Consider the following 24,608-nt stretch of genomic DNA (forward strand, 5'->3'; position numbering starts at 1 on the left):
CACTTGATAAATATGCCAAATGTGCCTATTTTGATTCCAGCTGTAGTTGTTCCTGACCTACTGAGTACTAGCTGTCTCCTATACCTGTCTTATACCCCCCAACATTTCTCCCATGAAAATAGAAATGTCCTATTCCATTATTATGATGATGATGATGGTGATGATGATTCTGACTGGGTTGCCCCAGCCACTCTGGGAAGTTTCCAACATATACAAAAACATAATAAAGCATTAAACATTGGGGAAAAAACCCTTCCCTATACAGGGCTGTCTTCAGATGTCTTCTAAAGATTGTATAGTTATCTCCTGGGCTTGGGGGGTCACATAACTGCATATGCTGCAACATTTCTCCCGTGAAAATAGGAATGTCCTAAGGGTGGTGCTGTGGGTTAAACCACAGAGTCTACGACTTGCTGATCAGAAGGTCGGTGGTTCAAATCCCCGCGACGGGGTGAGCTCCTGTTGCTCGGTCCCTGCTCCTGCCAACCTAGCAGCTTGAAAGCACGTCAAAGTGCAAGTAGATAAATAGGTACCGCTCCAGTGGGAAGGTAAACGGTGTTTCCGTGCGCTGTTCTGGTTCGCCAGAAGCGGCTTAGTCGTGCTGGCCACATGACCCGGAAGCTGTACGCCAGCTCCCTCGGCCAGTAAATCGGGATGAGCGCCGTAACCCTATTCATCCGCGACTGGACCTAATGGTCAGGGGTCCCTTTACCTTTAAGGAAAAGAGGGCCATTCTGGGTTCAAATCAGAAACCGGGAAGGCTTCTGTTAATCTGGGACTGTCGCTGGAAAATAGGGACACTTGGCAGGTCTGCTGAGGTGCCCAGATGGGAGACCACCAGGGAACCTATGATATGGTGCTGCATGAATTATGCAGCCAAAAGTACTGTATAAATAAATAAATAAATAGACACACTAAGTTTGCCACGTGTTGCGGGCGGCTCTAAGAACAATGCCATGATTGTGTGATACATCAAGAAAGCTGTATGCAGCTCCCTTGGCCAATAAAGTGAGATGAGCGCCGTAACTCCAGAGTGGGCCATGAGTGGACCTAATGGTCAGGGGTCCCTTTACCTTTAAGAAAATAAATTAGAGCTGAGTACAACTTCAAGGTGCAGAGAAAATATACCAAACGATATTCGGAAGGAAGGATTGATATCCCAGGCAGGATCAAAGCTCCTGATTCTCAGTAGGGAATCACTTTTGCCAGTTTCAGAATGTCATACTGTACTATGTTCTTAAAAAGACATACATCTGAAGAACCTTAGAGTTGTATCCAGAACAGACTTCCTCTCACACAAAGTTACTGCTTCTTTCCCCTGTACAGTGGTACCTCGGGTTAAGTACTTAATTCGTTCTGGAGGTCCGTTCTTAACCTGAAACTGTTCTTAACCTGAAGCACCACTTTAGCTAATGGGGCCTCCTGCGGCTGCCGCGCCGAAGCACGATTTCTGTTCTCATCCTGAAGCAAAGTTAACCTGAGGTATTATTTCTGGGTTAGAGGAGTCTGTAACCTGAAACGTATGTAACCTGAAGTGTATGTAACCCGAGGTACCACTGTAGTTCCCATGAACCCCAATATCTGCAGTTGCAAGGGAGGCACCAAAGCAGCGCTGAAGGATGGGGAAGAATCCAGCCGTTGGGGGGGGGCCGTTTCAGCAGCCGGGGGGGGGGGGACGCAGGAGAACAGACCCGACCCCTCCGGCTGGGGGGGTGGTGGAAAGAGCCAAGGGGGGGGGGGCAAAGGCAACATCTTGAGTGTCTTGACCATGGTCTCTCCGGGAGGGGGAGCGATGCTGATCCCAGGTGTCCTGGCCAAGGGAGCCCTCCCTCCCCCGGCCGAGGAGGCGCCCCTGGAACGGGCTGCCTCATGAAGCACTGCCTCTGACGCCCTGCCTGCGCCCCGTCCCTCCCGCTCACCTTCCTCCGAGACGCCGAGGAAGCCCCAGAGCCCCCCGCGTCACTCACGGCGGGGTCCGGAGAGCCAGACTCCACCTGCCCCAGCAGGAGCGGGGAAGAGGGAAGCTCCGGGGACGCCACAGGGACCTCCAGCTGTTTTGGGACTACAATTCCCATCATGCTTAACCACTGGTCCTGTTTGCTAGGGATGATGGGAGTTGTAGTCCCAAAGCAACTGGAGGGCCAAGTTTGGCCATCACTGCCAAAGGGCTGACAAAGCCAATCCTGATCCTCCCGCAGATGCTGCTGCTTCTTCGGGAACCACCAGCCAGCCGGCCCGACCACGCATGCGCGCTGCGACGGAGAACGCGGACGAAGAGGGGAGGAGCTACAATTCCCAGCCGCAGCGCCCGGAATTCTTTAAGCGGGAGCGACGGACTCCGAACGTGCGCTCGGGAGCCGGTGGTGGCGTTGTAAAGCCCTTGGCCCCGCTTCCCTTGGGCACCGCCCCTCCCCTCCTCCGTCGCAGCGCGCATGCGCGGCGTGGTCGGGCAAGGCCGGCTCCTGGTTTCCCGAGCGGCTGCACCTGAGGGAGGAATCCGGCTGGGCTCTCTCCGCCCCTCGGTCCCCCTATGGCGGCGCCGGCGCTTCCCTCGTCGCCGCTCCGTCGCCGGCCGCTGCTGCTGGGCCAGGTGGAGGGCTCTCCGGACCACGCCGTGACCATGGCGGCGCTGGTGCCCAAGGAGGACGGCTTCCTCAGCGTCTCGGAGGACAGGTCAGCGGGGACCGAGGGCGCCAGGCTTCTCCCGGCGGGGCGGCAGCGCTTCATGAGGCAGCGCGTTCCAGAGGCGCCTCGGCCTGGGGTGGGATGGCTGTCGGGGCCGCGAAGAGGCGCCCCGAGGCTCGCTTGGCGAGGAGAGGGGTCAGCATACACCCCCCCAGGGACCATGGGCAATAATAATAATAATAATAATGCCCCCCTCCAGAGACCATGGACAGTAATAATAATAATAATAATAATAATAATAATAATAATAATAATAATAATAATGCCCCCCCTCCAGAGACCATGGACAATAATAATAATAATGCCCCCCAAAGACCATGGATAATAATAATAATAATAATGCCCCCAGAGACCATGGACAATAATAATAATAATAATGCCCCCCTCCAGAGACCATGGACAATAATAATAATAATAATGCCCCCCTCCAGAGACCATGGACAATAATAATTATAATGCCCCCCTCCAGAGACCATGGATAATAATAATAATAATAATAATGCCCCCCCTCCAGAGACCATGGACAATAATAATAATAATGCCCCCCAGAGACCATGGATAATAATAATAGTAATAATAATAATAATGCCCCCCAGAGACCATGGATAATAATAATAATAATAATGCCCCCCAGAGACCATGGATAATAATAATAATGCCCCCCTCCAGAGACCATGGATAATAATAATAATAATAATAATGCCGCCCTGAGAGACCATGGACAATACAGTAATAATAATGCCCCCCCCCCGAGAGACCATGGACGACTATTATTATTTATTATTTATACCCTGCCCATCTCCTGAGGGGTCAGCAAGCTAAGGCCCATGGGCCGGAAGCAGCCATGGAGGCCCATGAGCCGCCTCTGAACTGAGGTGCCCGCTCGCGCGCTGCGCTAAACTGGCACAGCACAGTGCGGGGACTCGCTTCCATGGTGCTAAAAATCGCAGGTGCGCACGCACACGTGTGATCTCCGTGGGACCGATCCGGCACAGGCAAGATAAACCTTGCTGACCCCTGGGTTACAGGGAACCAGGCAGAGGGTCTTCTGTGTAGTGGTGCCCACTCTGTGGAATGCCCTCCCATCTCATGTCAAGGAATAATAATAATAATTTATTATTTATATCCTGCCCATCTGGTTGAGTTTCCCCAGCCACTCTGGGCGGCTCCCAATCGAGTGTTAAAAACAATACAGCATTAAATATGAAAAACTTCCCTAAACAGAACAAATTTTTTTTTCTCTTTCCAGTAGCACCTTAAAGACCAACTAAGTTAGTTCTTGGTATGAGCTTTCGTGTGCATGCACACTTCTTGTGCATGCACACGAAAGCTCATACCAAGAACTACCGTATTTTTTGCACCATAACACTCACTTTTTTCCTCCTAAAAAGTAAGGGGAAAGGTCTGTGCGTGTTATGGAGGGAATGCCTACGGGTGGCATGCCTACGGATTTTCCTGCTCTAAAAACTATGTGCGTGTTATGGTCGGGTGCGTGTTATAGAGCGAAAAATACGGTAACTTAGTTGGTCTTTAAGGTGCTACTGGAAAGAAAAATTTTTTTTTGTTTTGACTATGGCAGACCAACACGGCTACCTATCTGTAACTTCCCTAAACAGGGCTGCCTTCAGATGTCTTTTAAAGAGAAGATAGCTGCTTATTTCTTTCACATCTGAAGGGAGGGCGTTCCACAGGGCGGGTGCCACTACCGAGAAGGCCCTCTGTCTGGTTCCCTGTAACCTCACTTCTCGCAATGAGGGAACCGCCAGAAGGCCCTCGGCGCTGGACCTCAGTGTCTGGGCTGAACAATGGGGGGTGGAGATGCTCCTTCAGGTATACAGGACCTGATGTTTGCTTTGGGTCCCCTTTGGCTCTCTGCCAGTGACCCCCCCCCCCGGCCATAAGGGTCGGGTCTGTTCTGCATTAACGGCCCCCACCAGCGGCTGGATTCTTCCCCCGAGGAGACACTACCATTTGGGACTCGCACTCCGTTCTCAAGCCTTGTTTTGCTGCCCCCATTGCAACTGTGCTGCTCCTTTGGGCAGGTGGGTTCTTAACTACTCTGAGGAAGAGGGGAGAGGCACAATTTTTGCAGCCCCTGGTCCTGCACTGTTGGTGGGGGCCAATGTAAACTAGGCTCTGTGGATGGAGTGCCTGCTTTCCATGCAGAGGGCCTCAGGTTCAGCACCTGGTGTTGAGTGGGCCTGGAGAGCCATTGCTGCTGGGGACTCCATAAAAGGTAGCTTGGTATGTGGTGCACAGCTCCAGATTTATGGTGGTTCAGGCTGTTGCCCTGCAAAGAGCGCCAAGCAAAGGGGGTGCAAAATTGAGAAGATCCATTTGGATTCTGTTCTTGACTGAACTCTTCCTTTCTTGGGGTATTTTTGATATGTACTCCCAGGAAAGTTGAAAGGCTTGCAAGTTCTCCTCAGAGGTGCGACACAGAAGCAAAAAATGGTATTGGTTTACCTGCTTGTGTATCTTGTCTTCTAGCACAGCAATAATACTCCCCCTAGAAACCTGCAGCCAAGCAGTTGGCTGGCTGGTTCAAATCAATACGTGACATTTAATCTCACCACCTTTGCACATTGTCTTATGGCCTGCATTGCTCTTCCTAGGTTGCTGAGTACTGCAGTCCCAGGAGAAGCCACAACAGGCAAACTTCCTTTCCTGCATAACTGTTTGTTGTTGTAGTTTTGTCAGGATCAAGTTACCATTGCATGTGGATACATAACAAGGCCCTGATCACCTTTAAAATGAATGGGGAATAAAGCTGATTGAGATGGGCCAGTTTAGGAAAAAGCTGCAGTGTGAGGGCTGTTTTAGCCTTTCTCTGCCTGCCACTTCTCCATTCCTATCTATCCCCAACTGCTTCTCCCTCTGTGCAGTGCTGAACCCATGTTTGTGAGGGTAGAGTGTGGAAACAAACTGGAAATAGCTTGAGAGGGAGGAATCTGTTAGTGCAGAAGAAGGGTATGGAGGGTGGGGTGCTTTTCCTCCTCATTCTCTACTTAAAACAACCCTCTTCCAACAGTGTTCTTTTAAAATAAGTAGGAGATGACAAATTGTACTTTCATGCATCTGCTTGCAATGTTGATGAGACAGGCGCTTGCAAAGCCTGCTATTCTGTGAGGTTTGGTCCCATTTGCACGTTCTCCTCCAGCTCCAGCAGTCATTGCTTCTTAAGAACTGTTATACATCCTATTTTATTTTTTTGCTGATAGGATAAATGTATGTGTCAGCTAAGTGGAAACTTGGAGATTGCAACTTGAAATGTTGCCTGTGGTATGGTGCAATGCAGCTTGTCATGTTCTCCAAAGTTCCTTGTCTCGCTGGAGCCTTCTTCCCCTGTTTCTCTGTCCGTTCTGTGCTTTTCCTCAAGTCTCACTTTCCAGCTCTTCTCACGGGCTCCTCTTTTTTCAGTCCATTGCCTCGCTGCATGCTTCCACCGGCCACCTTGCCTCTGGCCTCTCCACCCCTTCATTTTACTATCTCCTGTGATCTCTTTCTAGTCCCCAGCTTCCCCATAAAGCTCTGCCTCTCCCTAGGGCCTGTGTGGTGTTTTAATCTTAGACACTATGACAAAGTTCTTTTTCAGACTAGAAGTTGAACTGAGGGTATTCTAGCAACTGTGCTCACTCAGCTGTTAGATAATAATCTGTCTGGGGCTTTTCCATCAGAAGTGTAATACGATATAGTGTACCCCCCTTTAATTACCGCATTTTTCGCTCTATAACACGCACCTGACCATAACACGCACATCGTTTTTAGAGGAGTAAAACAAGGGAAAAAAATTCTGAATGAAACAGTGGATGTATCATTTTTGTGCCTCATGCTGTGGCCACAGACATGTGATCTGATGGTGAGCTTGGGGTAGCCCAATGCAAAAATCCTGAGGATCCATGTGGATCCATGCTTTGTAACCACATTTTTGCTCCACTGCAGCCCCAGGCAACAGTGGGTGCGTGATTTGTTTGGTGCAGGCTGCAGCCATGGACATGCTATGTGATCTGATGGTGAATTTGGGGTGACCCAATGCAAAGATCCTGAGGATCCATGTGGATCCATGCTTTGTAACCACGTTTTTGCACCACTGCAGCCCCAGGCAACAGTGGGTGTGTGATTTGTTTGGTGCAGGCTGCAGACATGGACATGCTATGTGATCTGATGGTGAATTTGGGGTGACCCAATGCAAAGATCCTGAGGATCCATGTGGATCCATGCTTTGTAACCACATTTTTGCACCACTGCAGCCCCAGGCAACAGTGGGTGTGTGATTTGTTTGGTGCAGGCTGCAGCCATCGACATGCTATGTGATCTGATGGTGAATTTGGGGTGACCCAATGCAAAGATCCTGAGGATCCATGTGGATCCATGCTTTGTAACCACGTTTTTGCACCAGTGTGCAGAGAAGCAGCTGGCTAAGAATGCAGGAGAGGGGTATAACGGGAGGGAGGAAAGGAAGGCAAAAGCCCCCCCCCCCACACACACCCAAGCCAGCCCCCCCTCTCTCCCACCTCCATGTTTTCCCTAAAATGCTTCCCTGGACGCAGCACTACCGGAAGGACGGAGATCCTTTCCTTTCCCCTCTGCTTGCCTGGAGGGAAGGGGTTGCCTGGAGGGGAGGGGATTTGCCTGCTCTTTGTTCCGTTTGAGCAAACAGCAACCGAAACAGAAGCGGGTGGGCAGTAAGACCCTGAGGCAGAATGCAGGAAAGCAACAGCTTCCTCTCTCACGGAGCTCCCTCCTCCCTTCTCCCTGACGCGTGCGATTGGATTTTTGTCTGATTTTTCCTCTGCGCTTGGGAGGGTCGGCTCCAGGGACCCCCCACATTCGCTCAATAACACGCACAGACATTTCCCCTTACTTTTTAGGAGAAAAAATCTGCGTGTTATAGAGAGAAAAGTACGGTAAAAAAAAAATTACAGACATAGTTTCTGTTTGCATATCACTGTCTTTTTTCAGTGCACCAGTGTGCTTGAGTTGTGTTATCATTAAATGTTTGGGCAGCCCAGTGACTGGTGATGTGACAATTGCTGAACACATTCTGGAGGTGCTGCCATTATTGTGGTGTTAACATTGTTATCTTCTCAGGTATTTAATTACTTTCCAAAAGACATCTATAAATTACCTCCCTAAGCAGTCTGCTATATGAGACATTAAAATATAACTTTTCATTTGGAAAGGTTGCTGAAAAATAATTCATTCTTGTGGTTGGCTTTCTTATTTTAGGCTATTACCCCAGTCTGTCAAAAACCAACCTCATTTTAGCTTTAATCTGTATTAGCCACAGAGTTGTTTTGTGAATTGAAAAAAACGCACCACTTACTCAGGCTAATATATTTTGGATCCACGAGCACAATATTTCAAAAAAATGTGTAGGTAGTTTTCAGCAGTGGTTACAGATGTAAAAGCTCAGTTGCAAATGGCATATGCTAGGTTTTGTGTCATTGCATCAATGCTTTAATATTTCATGATGTCTGTAGTTAAGACAGGTTTTGTAGTGTAGAAGTTCACAAACTCCCTTGGGGTGTTTTTTCTTTGAGGTACAGGATCTCTTAGACCAGGGGTCAGCAAACTTTTTCAGCAGGGGGCTGGTCCACTGTCCCTCAGATCTTGTGGGGGGCTAGACTATATATTTTGGGGGGGAGGGGGAGGATGAACGAATTCCTATGCCTCACAAATAACCCAGAGATGCATTTTAAGTAAAAGGACACATTCTTCTCATGTAAAAACACGCTGATTCCTGGACCGTCCGCGGGCCAGATTGAGAAGGCGATTGGGCCGGATCCGGCCCCAGGGCCTCAGTTTGCCTACCCATGTCTTAGACGCTTCACAGTACCTTCCTAATGCACAAAGGTTGAAAATAATGCACCTTTCTCTGACAGATCAGGGGTTAGTTTGGGTCTCAGTTTGTAGTACAGCAGCTGTTCTGCCTTTTGGGCAGTCAGTTCTTAGATTTGCAGATTCAAGAAACCCCGTCCACTGAGAGCACGCTGCTCTGTTTTCATAATGTTAATTCAAAGTCTTGCACTCGGGTGGTTAAGTAACAAGATGCCATATCATGATGACTACTTTTTGCACAGCCGAGCAGTCATGTTTGGATTTGTAGCTGGGTGTGTGTATTTTAATTACAAAGAATGTGGGCTTGATGAGTCTTTACTACTCAAGAGTCACGTGATTCTAAAGCATCTTCCTTGGAATGATTTTTTTTTTTTTGCTAGGCTAATAAGATACCTAAGGCCCAAATTTATACAAGGTTGAAACTATGAAAAGGAGACACTGTGTTGCCTGTCCTAACTCTGTCCTGAGGGGCAATAGTGTTTCACCTTTTCGATAAGCATCCCTCAATCTATTCCATTTTGGTGCACATCTCAGCGCATGTGAATTGTGCTCTGCCTTGGGGAGTGGCCTTGTCATGAGACTGCTCAATCAGGAATTGAGTAGCAACATAGCATGAGAGAAAGTCACTCAGATCCAGGTTTATTACATAGCTTTTCTGATGAATAGAGGAACAATATGGCCCCTCCTGCTTTTGTTCAAGGGTGCCTGTACACAGACCCCCCCTGCCTGTACAATACATTGGCCGTCCTTGGCCTACATGAGAATGGAAGCAGCTTGCTACATGCTTCTTCCTAGCCTGGGTTACAATTGCAGTGAATACTGCTATTCAGCTTCTCTATTTACAGAAATGTACTGTATTTTTCGCCCTATAGGACACACTTTTTCCCCTCCAAAAATGAAGGGGAAATGTGTGTGCATCCTATGGGGCGAATGCAGGCTTCAGGAAGCTATCTGCTAGCCGTGGGAGATGCAGCTCTCCCACGGCTAGCGGAGAGCTTGCCGGCACCCAGAAGCTTGGGGCGCGCTGAGCTCAGCACGCCCCAAGCTTCGGGCTTCGTGCAGCGCTCCGCTAGCCATGGGAGAGCTGCGCGACTTCGCGCAGCTCTCCCACGGCTTGTGGATAGCAGCCTGTTCTGGGGTCGGGGGAAGCTCGGGCTTCCCCTGCCCCAGCCCCGCACCCGGGGGAAAAATAATTCCCCCCCTTTATTCCCCCCCCCAAAAAAAACTAGGTGCGTCCTATGGGCCAGTGCGTCCAATGGGGCGAAAAATACGGTATTTTGTGCTTTGGTGCTGCTTGTGAATATACCGTATTTTTCGCACCATAGGACGCACTTTTTCCCTCCTAAAAAGCAAGGGAAAATGTGTGTGCGTCCTATGGAGCGAATGCAGGCTTTCGCTGAAGCCTGGAAAGTGAGAGGGGTCGGTGCGCACCGACCCCTCTCGCTCTCCAGGCTTCAGGAAGCTATCCGCTAGCCGTGGGAGACCCAGCTCTCCCACGGCTAGCGGAGCGCTGCATTAATCCCGAAGCTTGGGGCGTGCGGAGCTCAGCGCGCCCCAAGCTTCTGGGTGCCGGCAAGGTCTCCGCTAGCCGTCTAGACCTTGCCGGCACCCAGAAGCTTGGGGCGCGCTGAACTCCGCAGCCCCAAGCTTCGGGATTAGCGCTCCACTAGCCGTGTCTAGGCTGCGGATAGCAGCCTGCTTCCCGGAGCGTCGGGCGCCCTGAAAGCAGAGCGCCCGGCGCTTCGGGAACACATCCGCAGCCTAGGCAACCCTGCGGGAGATCCCGCAGGGATGTCTAGGCTGCGGATAGCAGCCTGCTTCCCGGAGCGTCGGGCGCCCTGAAAGCAGAGCGCCCGGCGCTCCGGGAACACATCAGCAGGGTGGGGAGCCCTGCAGGAGTTCCCCGCAAGGCTCTCCAAGCTGCGGATAGCAGCCTGCCGCCCGGCGGGTGGGGCGCCCTGAATCAGAGCGCCCCTCGCGCCGGGCAGACATCCGCAGGGTGGGGAGCCCTGCAGGAGTTCCCCGCAAGGCTCCCCAAGCTGCGGATAGCAGCCTGTCGCCCGGCGGGTGGGGCGCCCTGAATCAGAGCGCCCCTCGCGCCGGGCAGACATCCGCAGGGTGGGGAGCCCTGCAGGAGTTCCCCGCAAGGCTCCCCAAGCTGCGGATAGCAGCCTGCCGCCCGGCGGGTGGGGCGCCCTGAAGCAGAGCGCCCCTCGCGCCGGGCAGACATTCGCAGGGTGGGGAGCCCTGCAGGAGTTCCCCGCAAGGCTCTCCAAGCTGCGGATGGCAGCCTGCCGCCCGGCGGGTGGGGCGCCCTGAATCAGAGCGCCCCTCGCGCCGGGCAGACATCCGCAGGGTGGGGAGCCCTGCAGGAGTTCCCCGCAAGGCTCTCCAAGCTGCGGATAGCAGCCTGCCGCCCGGCGGGTGGGGTGCCCTGAATCAGAGCGCCCCTCGCGCCGGGCAGACATCCGCAGGGTGGGGAGCCCTGCAGGAGTTCCCCGCAAGGCTCTCCAAGCTGCGGATAGCAGCCTGCCGCCCGGCGGGTGGGGCGCCCTGAATCAGAGCGCCCCTCGCGCCGGGCAGACATCCGCAGGGTGGGGAGCCCTGCAGGAGTTCCCCGCAAGGCTCTCCAAGCTGCGGATGGCAGCCTGCCGCCCGGCGGGTGGCGCGCCCTGAATCAGAGCGCCCCTCGCGCCGGGCAGACATCCACAGGGTGGGGAGCCCTGCAGGAGTTCCCCGCAAGGCTCCCCAAGCTGCGGATAGCAGCCTGCCGCCCGGCGGGTGGGGCGCCCTGAATCAGAGCGCCCCTCGCGCCGGGCAGACATCCGCAGGGTGGGGAGCCCTGCAGGAGTTCCCCGCAAGGCTCTCCAAGCTGCGGATAGCAGCCTGCCGCCCGGCGGGCGGGGCGCCCTGAATCAGAGCGCCCCTCGCGCCGGGCAGACATCCGCAGGGTGGGGAGCCCTGCAGGAGTTCCCCGCAAGGCTCTCCAAGCTGCGGATAGCAGCCTGCCGCCCGGCGGGTGGGGCGCCCTGAATCAGAGCGCCCCTCGCGCCGGGCAGACATCCGCAGGGTGGGGAGCCCTGCAGGAGTTCCCCGCAAGGCTCCCCAAGCTGCGGATAGCAGCCTGCCGCCCGGCGGGCGGGGCGCCCTGAATCAGAGCGCCCCTCGCGCCGGGCAGACATCCGCAGGGTGGGGAGCCCTGCAGGAGTTCCCCGCAAGGCTCTCCAAGCTGCGGATAGCAGCCTGCCGCCCGGCGGGCGGGGCGCCCTGAATCAGAGCGCCCCTCGCGCAGGGCAGACATCCGCAGGGTGGGGAGCCCTGCAGGAGTTCCCCGCAAGGCTCCCCAAGCTGCGGATAGCAGCCTGTCGCCCGGCGGGCGGGGCGCCCTGAAGCAGAGCGCCCCTCGCGCCGGGCAGACATCAGCCAGCCCCACAAGCTCGGGGGACAGCAGGGAGGCGCAGCGCCACTATCCCGCTGTTCCTCGACCTGGTTCGGTTTCCCTGACCTGCTTTTGGGGGGGAAATAAAGGGAAATTTTTTTCCCTTTATTTCCCCCCCAAAAAACTAGGTGCGCCCTATGGTCCGGTGCGTCCAATCGTGCGAAAAATACGGTAACTGAAGTAAAATCTGATGCCTTAACTAGGTCAGAAGGACTCCAGTGATGGTCATTGGCCTTGAATAGGAAGGCTTTGTCACTTTGATTTAGGTGCATATGGTTGCTGGCCCTGGGTTATAGGCGTATAATCTAATATTTGATCATTTTCAAGTTTGTGAAAATTTTAGGGCCCTCTTTAATGACCTTAAGTAGCCCTGTTTGTATTGCGGAACTTTGCTAAACTTAGGGGTAATGAATGCCTTACTATTCTTCCTTCAGCATTACTTGCAGAATAAAACCACCAAGGCAGAGTCATAAAGTTTGTTTTGTCAGTTCTCTGGTGTGTGACATCTTGAACCACATGTCAATAAACCATGGTTAATGTTTAACTTAACTTGCTCAGAAGTCCCCACATCCACTGTCTCTGCAAGCAACAAACCAAAATACTTGGTTTGTCCTGTTGTCCAAACCTGGGTTCATCACATTTATTAGCATTACCCAAGTATGGCAGTTTGATTAGAGAAAGCTATCGTAGACACACCCCAGTAAAGGAGATAATAGATATGGAATAGAACAAAGCTTATTTTGCGGGTTCAAGTTCTTTAGTTCTTTCATAGGTTTTCTGATAAAGCTTTTAAAAAAATGTTTGTGCAAATAAACGACTGTAACTTCAACATCATCTGGTGATTTGGTCTTGATTCTCCACCTATGGAACAGATTTTGTAAAGGCATTATATTATTTCAATTTAGTTCCTGGTTTCTTTTTTAAAAAAAATTAGCAAGACTCTTCTTATTACCAGTAGTTTTTTCCCTTCTAGAATGTCTCAGTGAAAGAACAGATTTGTGTTCAACTATTGACAGTATTATGCTGACGTAAACCAAAAATGCATAGAACAATCAGTGTTTTCAGTAACAAAATGATCTCCGTAATCAGCTGCGTGGAACTGAATAGGTCTATAGCTATGAGGCGATATTTCTGTGCCCAGTGTAGAATTAAATCCTTTTATGAGCCAAAATATGATCTAAGAAGCACAGGCAAGACAGGATGGTGCCTCAGCCTGCGGTCTCCATTTTGTCTGACTTCATGGTTACAATATCTAGCCTAATTTTTCTACATTATTATTGTTGTTGTTGTTGTTGTTGTTGTTGTTGTTATTTTCTTTATTGTTTCATAACGTTTATACAAAGTCTGGTTGTTAAATAAAAAGGCACCTCAAAGCGGTTTACAAAAAGTTAATAATAATAATAATAATAATAATAATTTATTATTTATACCCCGCCCATCTGGCTGGGCCTCCCCAGCCACTCTGGGCGGCTTCCATAAAAACCAAAAATACAGTAAAATATCACACGTTAAAAACTTCCCTGAACAGGGCTGCCTTAAGATGTCTTCTGAATGTCAGGTAGTTGTTTATCTCTTTGACATCTGCTGGAAGGGCATTCCACAGGGCGGGCGCCACTACCGAGAAGGCCCTCTGCCTGGTTCCCTGTAGCTTTGCTTCTCGCAATGAGGGAACCGCCAGAAGGCCCTCGGCGCTGGACCTCAGCGTCCGGGCAGAACGATGGGGGTGGAGACGCTCCTTCAGGTATACTGGACCGAGGCCGTTTAGGGCTTAAAACAAGAAAATCAAGAAAAATTCACAACCGTACTTCAGAACATACAAAAGTTAAAATACTAAAACAGATTAAAATCACTTCAATTATCTAAGCTTTATTTTTCACCCCGTGGTTCCCTACTTAGTAACATCTTGCCAAACGAAGAGTTCTAAAAGCATTCAAAACGTTTGTGACTTTTCTTTTAGGCCTAATGAAGATACTGTTAAACACTGGCATTTGAGCCTCCCCAGCCTGGTGCCCTTTCAGGTGTTTTTGCCTACAAAGGTTGTTTGGGACTGAAGAGACTTGTAGTCCAAAAAATCTGGAGGGCACCTGGTTTGGGCAGGTTGTTTCATAGGTACATAACCTACCAAAGCTACCCTGAGCTGGTTCCCAAGTATGGAATCAAAGAATCATTAAACTACTATCTTAAACACTTCCCACACTATCAGACTAACAAGATGTTGTAAACACTCTGAATTATGATAACATCCTTTAGTACTTGTTAAGCTGTATTTCCCTCCTTTAAAGGGGTTTTTCTGCCTGCTGTAGCAAGGGTAATGCACTTTGCTAGGTGCTGTATGGTTTTTAATTGTATTTGTTATAGAAATGCAAAAGACCACCTGAATGAATTTTGCAGACTGCAATTTGGAAATCACAGCTATAGAAAAAAAGTTTAGGTTCATTGGACTAACTGGCCTAGTTCCCATCTTTGTTGATAAGAATTCCAAAGTTGGCAATTATTTTATAAATAAGGGTTTTTTTGGCCTTGTTAGCAATGGTCATTTAAAAAAGCAAGTTGGTAATTTTATAAATCACATTCAAATTTCCCTTTGATTGGTTGGTAGCTAGCTGAGATAAATACTTTAAAACTCATATAATCTCTTAATGAAAGATGAAGGCATATTATAAAAGTGTCAGATTTGGTAATACTGATGAAATGTTGCCTGCTATTGAGCCATCTCATGTGCCCTGTTAAAGATATGAATTTGAACCCCTTCTTTGATGTGATTCTAATTTTGATCATAGCTAACATTCAAAATTTGCCATGCGCATTTTGCTGTTGGCCACTTGCGACCAGCTGAAGATGCCCAGGTGCCAGAATTGCATTTGAAGTCTCATCATCAGCCTAGATGAGGCGCGTCCAACTCCCAAGAGACTGCGATCTTGCAGTGATCATTATCATTGAGCTTTTTTGGACATGCCTGGCCTAGATGAACAAACTGTTCTGCACCTCCAACTTGTTATGCAGGTTCTCTCAATCACCCATAGCAGATTTGGGGGTTCATGGGAACAACAGGGTAAAGAAGTAGTAACTTTGCATGAGAGGAAATCTGTTCCAGATACAACTCAAATTTGTTCTGCTGTATGCCTTGTTAAGAACACAGTATGACTTTCTGAAACTAACTTGGCAAAAGTGAGCCTGTTGGGAATCAGGAGTTTAGATCCTGTCTGGGAGATCAGTCCTTCCTTACCAATATTGTTTGGTGTCTTTTCTTTGCATCTTGAGGTTGTACAGTGGTACCTTGCAAGACGAAATTAATTGGTTCCGCGAGTTTTTTCTTCTTGCAAGTTTTTTGTCTTGCGAAGCACGGTTTCCCATAGGAATGCATTGAAAATCAATTAATGCGTTCCTATGGAAACCGCTTGCCGGGCTGGCGGTGCGGAGAAGGGCTTTTCTCCCCACCGCAAGCCTTCAGAACAGGTCCGGGAACAGAGGGGAAGGCGCGCTGCGCTTCTCCTCTGTTCCCGGAGCTTGCGGGGCTTGCGGTGAGGAGAAGGGCTTTCCTCCCCACCGCCAACATTCAGAACAGCATTCTGAATGTTGGCGGTGGGAAGGAAAACCCTCCTCCCACCGCAAGTCTTCAGGACAGGTCCGGGAACAGAGGGGAAGGCGTGCAGCGCTTCTCCTCTGTTCCCGGGGCTTGCGGTGGGAGGAGGGTTTTTCCTCCCCACCGCCAACATTAAGAACAGCATTCTGAATGTTGGCGGTGGGAAGGAAAACCCTCCTCTCACCGCAAGTCTTCAGGACAGGTCCGGGAACAGAGGGGAAGGCGCGTTGCGCTTCTCCTCTGTCCCCGGACCTGTTCTGAAGGCTGGCGGTCCACCGCCAGCCTTCAGAACAGCCATCCGAAGGCTGGCGCGGGGAGAAGGGCTCTCCGCCCCACCGCCAGCCTTCGGAGGAGCCTTCCGAAGCCTGGCGGGGGGAGGAGGTCTCTCCGCCCCACCGCCAGCCTTCGGAGGAGGTCTGAGGACAGTGGGGAAGAAACGCTGCGCTTCCCCACTGTCCCTGGAGATTTCCCTATGGGCTTTCGTCTTGCGAAGGAAGCCCATAGGGAAATTCGTCTGGCGAAGCACCTTGAAAAACGGAAAACTCTTTCTTCTTGCGAGTTTTCCGTCTTGCGAGGCATTCGTCTTGCGAGGTACCACTGTACTTAGCTCTCATTTGTTTTCCTACAGTCCAGTTATTCAAAGTACTGTATTTTTCCATGTATAGCACCCCCCCCGGTGTATCACAACCCCTGTTTTTTGGGACTCAGAATTGAGGAAATGAGGGGAGATTGCAGAGAGTTGTTAATCTTTTTCTGGGGGGAGGGGGGATTGCCCAGAGTTGTTGAGCTTTTTGGGGGAGGGATTGCCAACAATCGCTCACCCACCTGACCGCCAATGCCAATTGCATGCATCCAGGAAGCCAACAATCATCTGACTGCTCGCCACCAGCAGCCAACAATCGCATGCCTTATTGCCGCAGCAGACCTTGCCACAGCCATCATTCACCCCACCAAATGCCAATGACAATCTCCTGCTTGCGACAGCCACCAATCGCATGTCCCATCTCAGCACTACCAGTGTATAAGGCGACCCCAAATTTTAAGCATTGTTATTTAAATAAAAAAAAACCTCATCTTAAACACAGAAAAAACGGTATATGTGTTCACATGCTTAATAAGTTAAATAAAAATTGCCCTGTTTTCTCTGGAAATTGATCTATTGGTGTTTCATTCTTAAATTTCAGTAATCCCAGAGGATTTTTAAAATAGATTTATAATCCACCCTATACAAATATCTCAAGGTGCATAACAAACTTTCTCCATTTATTAATAGGTCCCATTGATGATTATCCCTGGGTATGTGAAAGACTGATGTGGCTAGGCTCAGGACAAATTCCAAACATTGGGTGATTTCACTCAGTGTAGACCCATTGAAATTAAAGGCTCTAACTTACTTACTGGTATGTTTATTTCAGTGGGTTTACTCTGAGTAAAACTTGATTACCTTCAGTTGTGTCTTAGCTTTTTTCCAAATCACAATTTGCTTCCTTTTGAGAGTTACCGTATTTTTCGGTATAAGACGCACCAGACCACAAGACGCACCTAGTTTTTGGAGGAGGAAAAGAAGAAGAAAAATATTCTGAATCTCAGAAGCCACAACAGCAAGAGGGATCGCTGTGAAGTGGTCTTACTGTTCTGGCTTCTGGGATAGCTGCACAGCCTGCATTCGCTCCATAAGACGCACACACATTTCCCCTTACTTTTTAGGAGGGAAAAAGTGAGTCTTATAGAGCAAAAAATACGGTAACTGGTAGGCAGCGTGGAAGATTGCTCCGTGGTGGCATCTGTTTCCTGAATGCTTAGGTTGTAGAAAAGTCATTGTGCTGTACTAAGCAGGAGGTAAGTGCCAAAACGTGGGAGGCTTTGTGAGAAATCTGAAAAAGTTGTTAAACTAAATTTGATAATATAGCTGGCATAATCCACATAATGGGGTAGCCAGTGGGTCTCAAACCCTCTGTGTGTTAGGGACTTCCCTTGCACGCAAAGAAAGGCTCTGGCGGATTGAGTGGAGGAGACTAATAGTGTGTCCAGTGTTCAAGAAAGCGAGGAAAGGTAGCCCACCTAGGAGAAGGAACACTCTGATCCTAAACCTCCACTGCCTTCTTCGTCCCCCCCCCTCCTTGCTGCCTGTATGAAATGGGCCGGAGGGCTGAAGGCTTACCACCCATTATGTAGACACAGGGAGGAGCTAGGAAAGAGCAGTGGTTCCTACTGTTGACTTGGCAGGACTGACTGAGCTCTCTTGGAACCAGATGGCAGTGTAGTGTCTGTGGTGGTTGTTGGCATCCATCTGTCTTGGGAGACAGTGGAAGACTGCGTCTGGGTATACAACACCTGCTGTGGCTTTAGAGACAGACATGTTTTGTTGCAGCTGGGGCAGGTGAAAGTGTTCATTGTGCTGCTACAGATACACCATGGTGTTTCTTCTCTCTGCTCCTCCCAGCAGTTTCCTCTGCTGGTCACTGCTGTGGATACACAACCTTGACTGTCTCCGGGCGCTGGGGTCGTCTGCAAGGGATTCTCAAATGGCAGTGGTTGTTATTGCCAGCCTTCAAGTCTTGTTTGCAGACACCTTTGTAACACAGAGTTGGTCTGCCAACAGGCTTGGTGCCTGAAGCCAGCTCCCTGGAGATCTCCCTTGGGGATCCTGCCATCTTCCATTCTGTAGACATGGGCAAGCCAGCGTAGACATCACTGAGACAGGAGTGTGAACGTGCTGGGAATGTGGGTTTGGGAGAGCCCATCTTTGAGACTCTGTCCTGCCATGTGATGCCCAAAATCTTCCTGACACAGCATATGTGGCTCCTGGAAATTGCAAATTGCCTGTGGCTCACTTCCATAAAGCAGCGTGCTCAACACATAAGCCTGGTAGACCTTCATCTTGGTATTGGATATATTAGCATCACATTCTACCATGCCCTTTTGGAGAGGTAAGCCATTGCCGTAGCTGGTAGGATAGCATCAAACAACCAGGACCGATCTAATTCATGCACACGGTAAGATAGATGTATATAAATTCAGCAAATAAATTAAATAAATAAGACGACAGCAGAATATGAAGTTGATATGTATGTAGAATGTTGTACATAGCAGTCAGACTTGAACTGGGGTTTGAATTTTAAAAAGAGAACTTGTTTGTTGGACCAAAGGATTCCCACAAACCCCTTGGAGTTGCCATGCTTTGTCTCTCGCCTCTCTCCCCCTGAGGTTCTGCTGAATAAAAAGGATCACCATACAGTCACAATCTATTTTCCCTTCTGCTACAGAAAGCTTTGTTTGTGATCACATAGACCCTAGTCTAAGTACGTTATGCAGTTAAGTCAGTTGTACAGTTCTTTGAGAGTTTGGGGTTCATTTGTGAAGCAGATGGAATAAGAAGGGCAGTTTCCCAAAATAAAGGGGAAGAATGAAAAAGGGAAGAGGCAGGGAGAGAGGAGTTGGAGACTATAGCTGATCAGACAGTGGAACAAATACGAAGGAGAACAAGCTCAGCTCACAGCTGACTTAATCCTGCAGGGAGGCAGTTCTGTGCATCTCCTGCTAAAGGCTTTAATTCAGACTGAAAGTGGCTCTTGGGATTTCACTTCACGGCATACCAGAGAGATGCCCAGCAATGCTTCAAAAGTGACACTTGAAATGACAACCCTCCTAGAATGGTGTGGTGCACCCAGGTATCTTGCTGTGTGCTAAACGAGCTGGAAGTGGGTGTGCACAAGATGTGCATTTTCTCTCTCTTGTGGCTGCCGCATGAAGAGAACAGGACCTTGCTTCTGGGTTCAGGAACGAGACAGAAATCGTCACGATGAGGTCCTACTTTGGGGGATAGGGTAGCTGAGAGGCACCACCATTGTGACTGTGCTTCTGTTTTCGTGCTGAACTCTTGCTTACTTTTCCTGGATAGTTAGGAAGGAAATTTTCATCTTTGGAAATCTTAAATCATTTTTCATTTGGAATATCTGTAGATAGAAATATATATTTAACATACTGCCATTACAAGCCTATCAGCTTGCCAGATGGAAGTGTCTCCTGCCACTCTCCCTGCATGCAGATCTGGGGGTTGTCTTGACACACACACCCACAAGACAATTTTGGGAGGCCTGCAGGGGAAGGGAAGGGAGGAACCTCCATTATGCAAGCAGAAGCCCTTGGACAGGGCTTTTGTTGATAGGGTTTTTTAGGTGAATGGTGCCCTTTTTATATACAGTCATACCTCATGTTACGTTTGCTTCAGGTTGAGCGTTTTCAGGTTGCTTCCCGCGGCGACCCGGAAGTACTGGAACGGGTTACTTCTGGGTTTCATTGCTCACACATGTGCGGACACGCAAAATGATGTCACACACATGTGCAGAAGCGGCAAATCACGACCCACGTGCAGACGCAGGTTGCGAACGGGCCTCCGGAACATCTCCCATTCTCAACCAGAGGTACCACTGTATATATACTATATACACACTGTCTGTCTATACATCTAGATACACATATGTGTACATACACATATGAGTAATTTTCAAAGCAATGTGCATTGCATCCGAAACTTAGTCTGGAGAAGTCTGTTGGGAACAGATTAAGTCAATTTATGACTTTTATTCAATCAGCCCATGAAACGAGACTGTTAGGTAAACAAAACAATTCCATGAGAATTAATGAGTTGTGTTTATAAGACTTGCCTCCTTCCTCCCCTTCAGCCTCTTTGTCGACATGTGCCTGACATGTGCAGAGCACCTGGGAAGCTCAGTCAATAGAGCCTCACACTCTTAATCTCAAGGTTGTGGGTTCAAGCCCCAGGTTGGGAAAAAGGTTGAACTAGACGGCCCTCATGGTCCCTTCCAACTCTACAGTTCTCTGACACATTTGTACACATTTGTTGCATAGATGTGTTATGCTTTTTAGATGCTCATGTAAAATACTTTGCATGGGCACTCTTCTAAAAATATGTGCAAGAAGGCAACCAGAGAACTGTGCTTTTTTGCTTCAGAACAGGGCCTGATAATATCTATTGACTACATAGCTTGCAGGTACCGTATTTTTCGCACCATAGGACGCACCGGACAATAGGACGCAATTGTTTTAGAGGGGGGAGAACAAGGGGAAAAAATTCTTCCGCTCTCTGCCCAGCGCCCCTTCAGCGAAGCGGCAGGAGGCGCTGCGCAGAGAGTGGGAGAATTTTCCCCCTCTTGTTTTCCCACTCTAAAACAAGGTGCCGTTTAAGGTGCGTTCAGGCGGCTACCTTGGAAGCCTGGAGAGCGAGAGGGGTAGGTGCACACCAACCCCTCTCACTCTCCAGGCTTCAGGTTCCTTTCGACCTGCTCTTTGGGGCTGGCGGGGGGAAGCCCACCACCAGCCCCAAAGAGCAGGTCAGGGAGCAGCGGAAAGGCGCAGCGGAGAGGCTCCTGCCATAGTCACGCGTCACTTCTCCAGCTGGGAGAGGGTCGCGGGGCTATAGCTTCTTTAGCCCCGCACGCGCTCTCCCGGCTGGAGAGGTGACGCATGGCTATAGATGCTCCTGCCATAGCCGCGCGTCACCTCTCCAGCCGGGAGAGGGTCGCGGGGGGCTGCTTTAGCCCCGCGCGCGCTCTCCTAGCTGGAGAGGTGACGCACGGCTATGGAGGCTCCTGCCATAGCCACACGTTACCTCTCCAGCCGGGAGAGGGTAGTGGGGCTATGGCGTCTTCGCTCCATAGGACGCACACACATTTCCCCTTCATTTTTGAAGGGGGAAAAGTGCGTCCTATAGAGCGAAAAAAACGGTATCTTGCTTTTACTAGACTCCTGTGTCAAAGCCAGGGCATGCTTTGGAGAATGCATTTCCTATTTTCTTATGACCTTCCTCCTCTAAAAATAATTCACCTTTTAAGTCTTTCCTCGTCTGCCCCTGGATTAGTCAGAGGTTTGGCTAATAAAAATCCGTTCTGCTAATGTTCTTGCTGTACTTGATTTGCTCTTTAGGCAGCATCTTTCCTGGCTTTCTTGAAAAGGGGCACGAGGCTTGAATTTGCACTTGGAAATGCTACGCAGTTCTCTCTCTCTCTCTCTCTCTCTCTCTCTCTCTCTCTCTCTCTCTCTCTCTCTCCCCCCCCTCCCCCCCCCCGGTTAAACAGACTGAACGAGTGCAGAGGCATCTGCAGCAGGATGCAGACAAATAGGGCACACTGTGCACAAATCTTTTCACTTAAAATACTTACGCCCTACTCTTGACCACAAATACTCTTAAAGTGACTAGCAATTATAGAAGTATAAAATTATCTCTGAAATGCAGAATAGAAGCAAAAGCAGCACCGTCTCAGTGGGCCAGCCTCCAATGGCTTGCACATTCATTGCATAGGATAGTAGTTCGGTTCCCAATTACCGTGGCTAATTACTGCAGACCCGCTGTTTTTCAAAAGCCAAGCCACGGGCTCCCTACTTTTGAAAATTTTGGTAACTCTATTGTAGTTACCTATGCAAAGCAATTTTTTGAACAAAATGTGGGGTAAGCAAAGGATTTTAGGTATACTAAAAAACCCCGTCATTGTGGCCTGGGAGAGGAGGGTCGGAGCCCTACATTCCTCCTTTGTGTCAAGCATAGAAACCAAGGGGAATAGCAGTGGTTAGAAGCTCCTTTCCTCTTCCAGGCCCAGCACAGAACTATAGCAGGCAGCTGCAAGAGGGATGGATTTCTTAATCTCGTTGGTGGGACTAGTAATTATTTGGAGCATTGGAAACTTTTGCTGGCTTATTTATTTGGCTACATAAAGGTATTACTCTTTATTCACTGATTAACTTGGGCCTAAGAACAGAGAAAGGGACGCGGGTGGCATTGTGGGTTAAACCACAGAGCCTAGGACTTGCCAGTCAGAAGGTCGGCGGTTCGAATCCCCGTGACGGGGTGAGCTCCCGTTGCTTGGTCCCTGCTCCTGCCAACCTAGCAGTTCAAAAGCACGTCAAAGTGCAAGTGGGTAAATAGGTACTGCTCCGGCGGGAAGGTAAACGGCATTTCCGTGCGTTGCTCTGGTTCGCCAGAAGCAGCTTAATCATGCTGGCCACATGACCCGGAAGCTGTACGCCGGCTCCCTCGGCCAATAAAGCGAGTTGAGCGCCGCAACCCCAGAGTCGGCCACGACAGGACCTAATGGTCAGGGGTCCCTTTACCTTTACCCTTTAAGAACAGAGAAGGGAAGTAGGCAAACTGCAGGGCCCACTCTTCATCTTTCCAAATGTACAGGTAAGGAAGAGGGAGGAGCAACAAGAACACCGTTGCCTTTAAGTATCTTATCCTATCCGAACAATTCTATCAATGGAGGCAACAAACTCCATTTCAAAGGCTCCTTCCACTAAGTGGAATACAGTGGTACCTCTGGTTACAAACTTAATTCTTTCCGGAGGTCCGTTCTTAAGCTGAAACAGTTCTTATTCTGAGGTGTGCTTTTGCTAATGGGGCCTCCCGCTTTGCGTTCATGCCTCTGGCGCGCGATTTCTGTTTGCATCCTGGGGCAAAGTTTGCAACCAGGAGCAGCTACTTCTGGGTTAGTGGAGCTCGTAACCGGAAGCGTTCGTAACCAGAAGCGTTCGTAACAGGGGTACCACTGTAAATGTTTGAGCACTTGCAAACCTGTGATGAGGATTTTGCCCAGCCATGCTATATAGCATAGCATGTCTATAGTAAGACTTCTGGGACAATCTGAATGAGTGAACTGGTAGCTCATGGACAGATTGTGTTGCTGCGGAGGGCTGAGAGGCTGAAAAGCTGCATTAACAAAGCAGTTCACAGTCTGGGCTAAAACTTTACCCATGCTGTGTTGTAGGTAAAAGAAAACCTTGACTAGAGTTGTGAGAGATACTGCAGTTTTCTGCAAGCTATTGGGAGCAGAGCAGGATTTGAGAGTTCTTGATTGTTCAGTAGTATTGCATCAAGCTTTCTGTTTACTGATGGTCTAGCTGCTGTGAATAAAACATTAGCCCTGGGCTGAACTGTTGTGTTATAAAGGCTGAAAAGAATTCAAAGCTTGTGATTGTGTATGGTGATAAGAAGGAATAAGGAGGGATATTTAAGTTGTATCTGTCCACACACACACACAAACACAATTGCTAGTGCATGAATTGGCTTTTGCATTGCAATAATCTAAACTTTACCATAGGTACACATGTTATGTGAGAACATGTAACATGAGGGCAAAAGAGAAAGGAATAAAAGATGACAATTTCATCGGTGTGGAAGGCAGAAATGTACAAACTGATGACGGCTGGAGCTGATTCACCACACAAATAAGATATTTGGAGGTCACTTGTGCTTATTTCAAACTAATTAGCTGGCATCTGCCCGGGATTACACTTTTGATTAAGTTTGTAAAGTCTTACTGGTTTTATAGTCTTAGCTGTGGATGCTATCTTGTATCTCTGAGAGAAGTATTTAAAGAGATTAGCAACTGGCTGTTCCTCGTAAAACAGTGTGTCAGCAGTTAATGTTTTTATGGCAGATTTCTGTGCACATAATAGTTTGGTCATCTGGAGAAAGAAGTTATTCAGATAGTAGTATCATAGATAAGAGTGCAAAAATGACCGTAACAAATTCCAACAAAAATTTAAGCCATTTGCAAAGTTAGAGCAATCTGATGGAGGCTCCTTCAGAGCAGATTTGGGGAGGGGACTGCAGCAAACAGCGTTTGAAAGTCGCCAAGTGCATTTTGCATCTGGCTATCAGTCACTTAAGGACGAGGGTGGTGCTGTGGGTTAAACCACAGAGCCTAGGACTTGCCGATCAGGAGGTCGGTGGTTCGAATCCCCGCGACAGGGTGAGCTCCCGTTGCTCAGTCCCTGCTCCTGCCCACCTAGCAGTTCGAAAGCACGCCAAAGTGCAAGTAGATAAATAGGTACCACTCCGGCGGGAAGGTAAACGGCGTTTCCGGGCGCTGCTCTGGTTCGCCAGAAGCGGCTTAGTCATGCTGGCCACATGACCCGGAAGCTGTACGCCAGCTCCCTCGGCCAATAAAGCGAGATGAGCGACGCAACCCCAGAGTCGGGCACGACTGGACCTAATGGTCAGGGGTCCCTTTACCTTTTTATCAGTCACTTGCGACCAAGTGA

At 49.4% G+C, this 24,608-nt stretch overlaps 1 protein-coding gene across 1 annotated transcript in view; it reads left to right on the forward strand.

The window, feature by feature from the left end:
* The first annotated feature begins 2,427 nt into the window (after positions 1–2,427).
* Positions 2,428–24,608, forward strand: part of WDFY2 (WD repeat and FYVE domain containing 2) — a 48,097-nt gene continuing 25,916 nt past the window's right edge. Inside the window, exon 1 of the mRNA XM_053380480.1 lies at positions 2,428–2,673. Coding sequence (XP_053236455.1) covers positions 2,531–2,673 — 143 coding nt within the window. The 5' untranslated portion in view covers positions 2,428–2,530. The remainder of the gene's footprint in view (positions 2,674–24,608) is intronic.

This window comes from Podarcis raffonei, chromosome 3 (genome assembly GCF_027172205.1).
Source record: "Podarcis raffonei isolate rPodRaf1 chromosome 3, rPodRaf1.pri, whole genome shotgun sequence".
Classification (NCBI taxonomy): domain Eukaryota; kingdom Metazoa; phylum Chordata; class Lepidosauria; order Squamata; family Lacertidae; genus Podarcis; species Podarcis raffonei.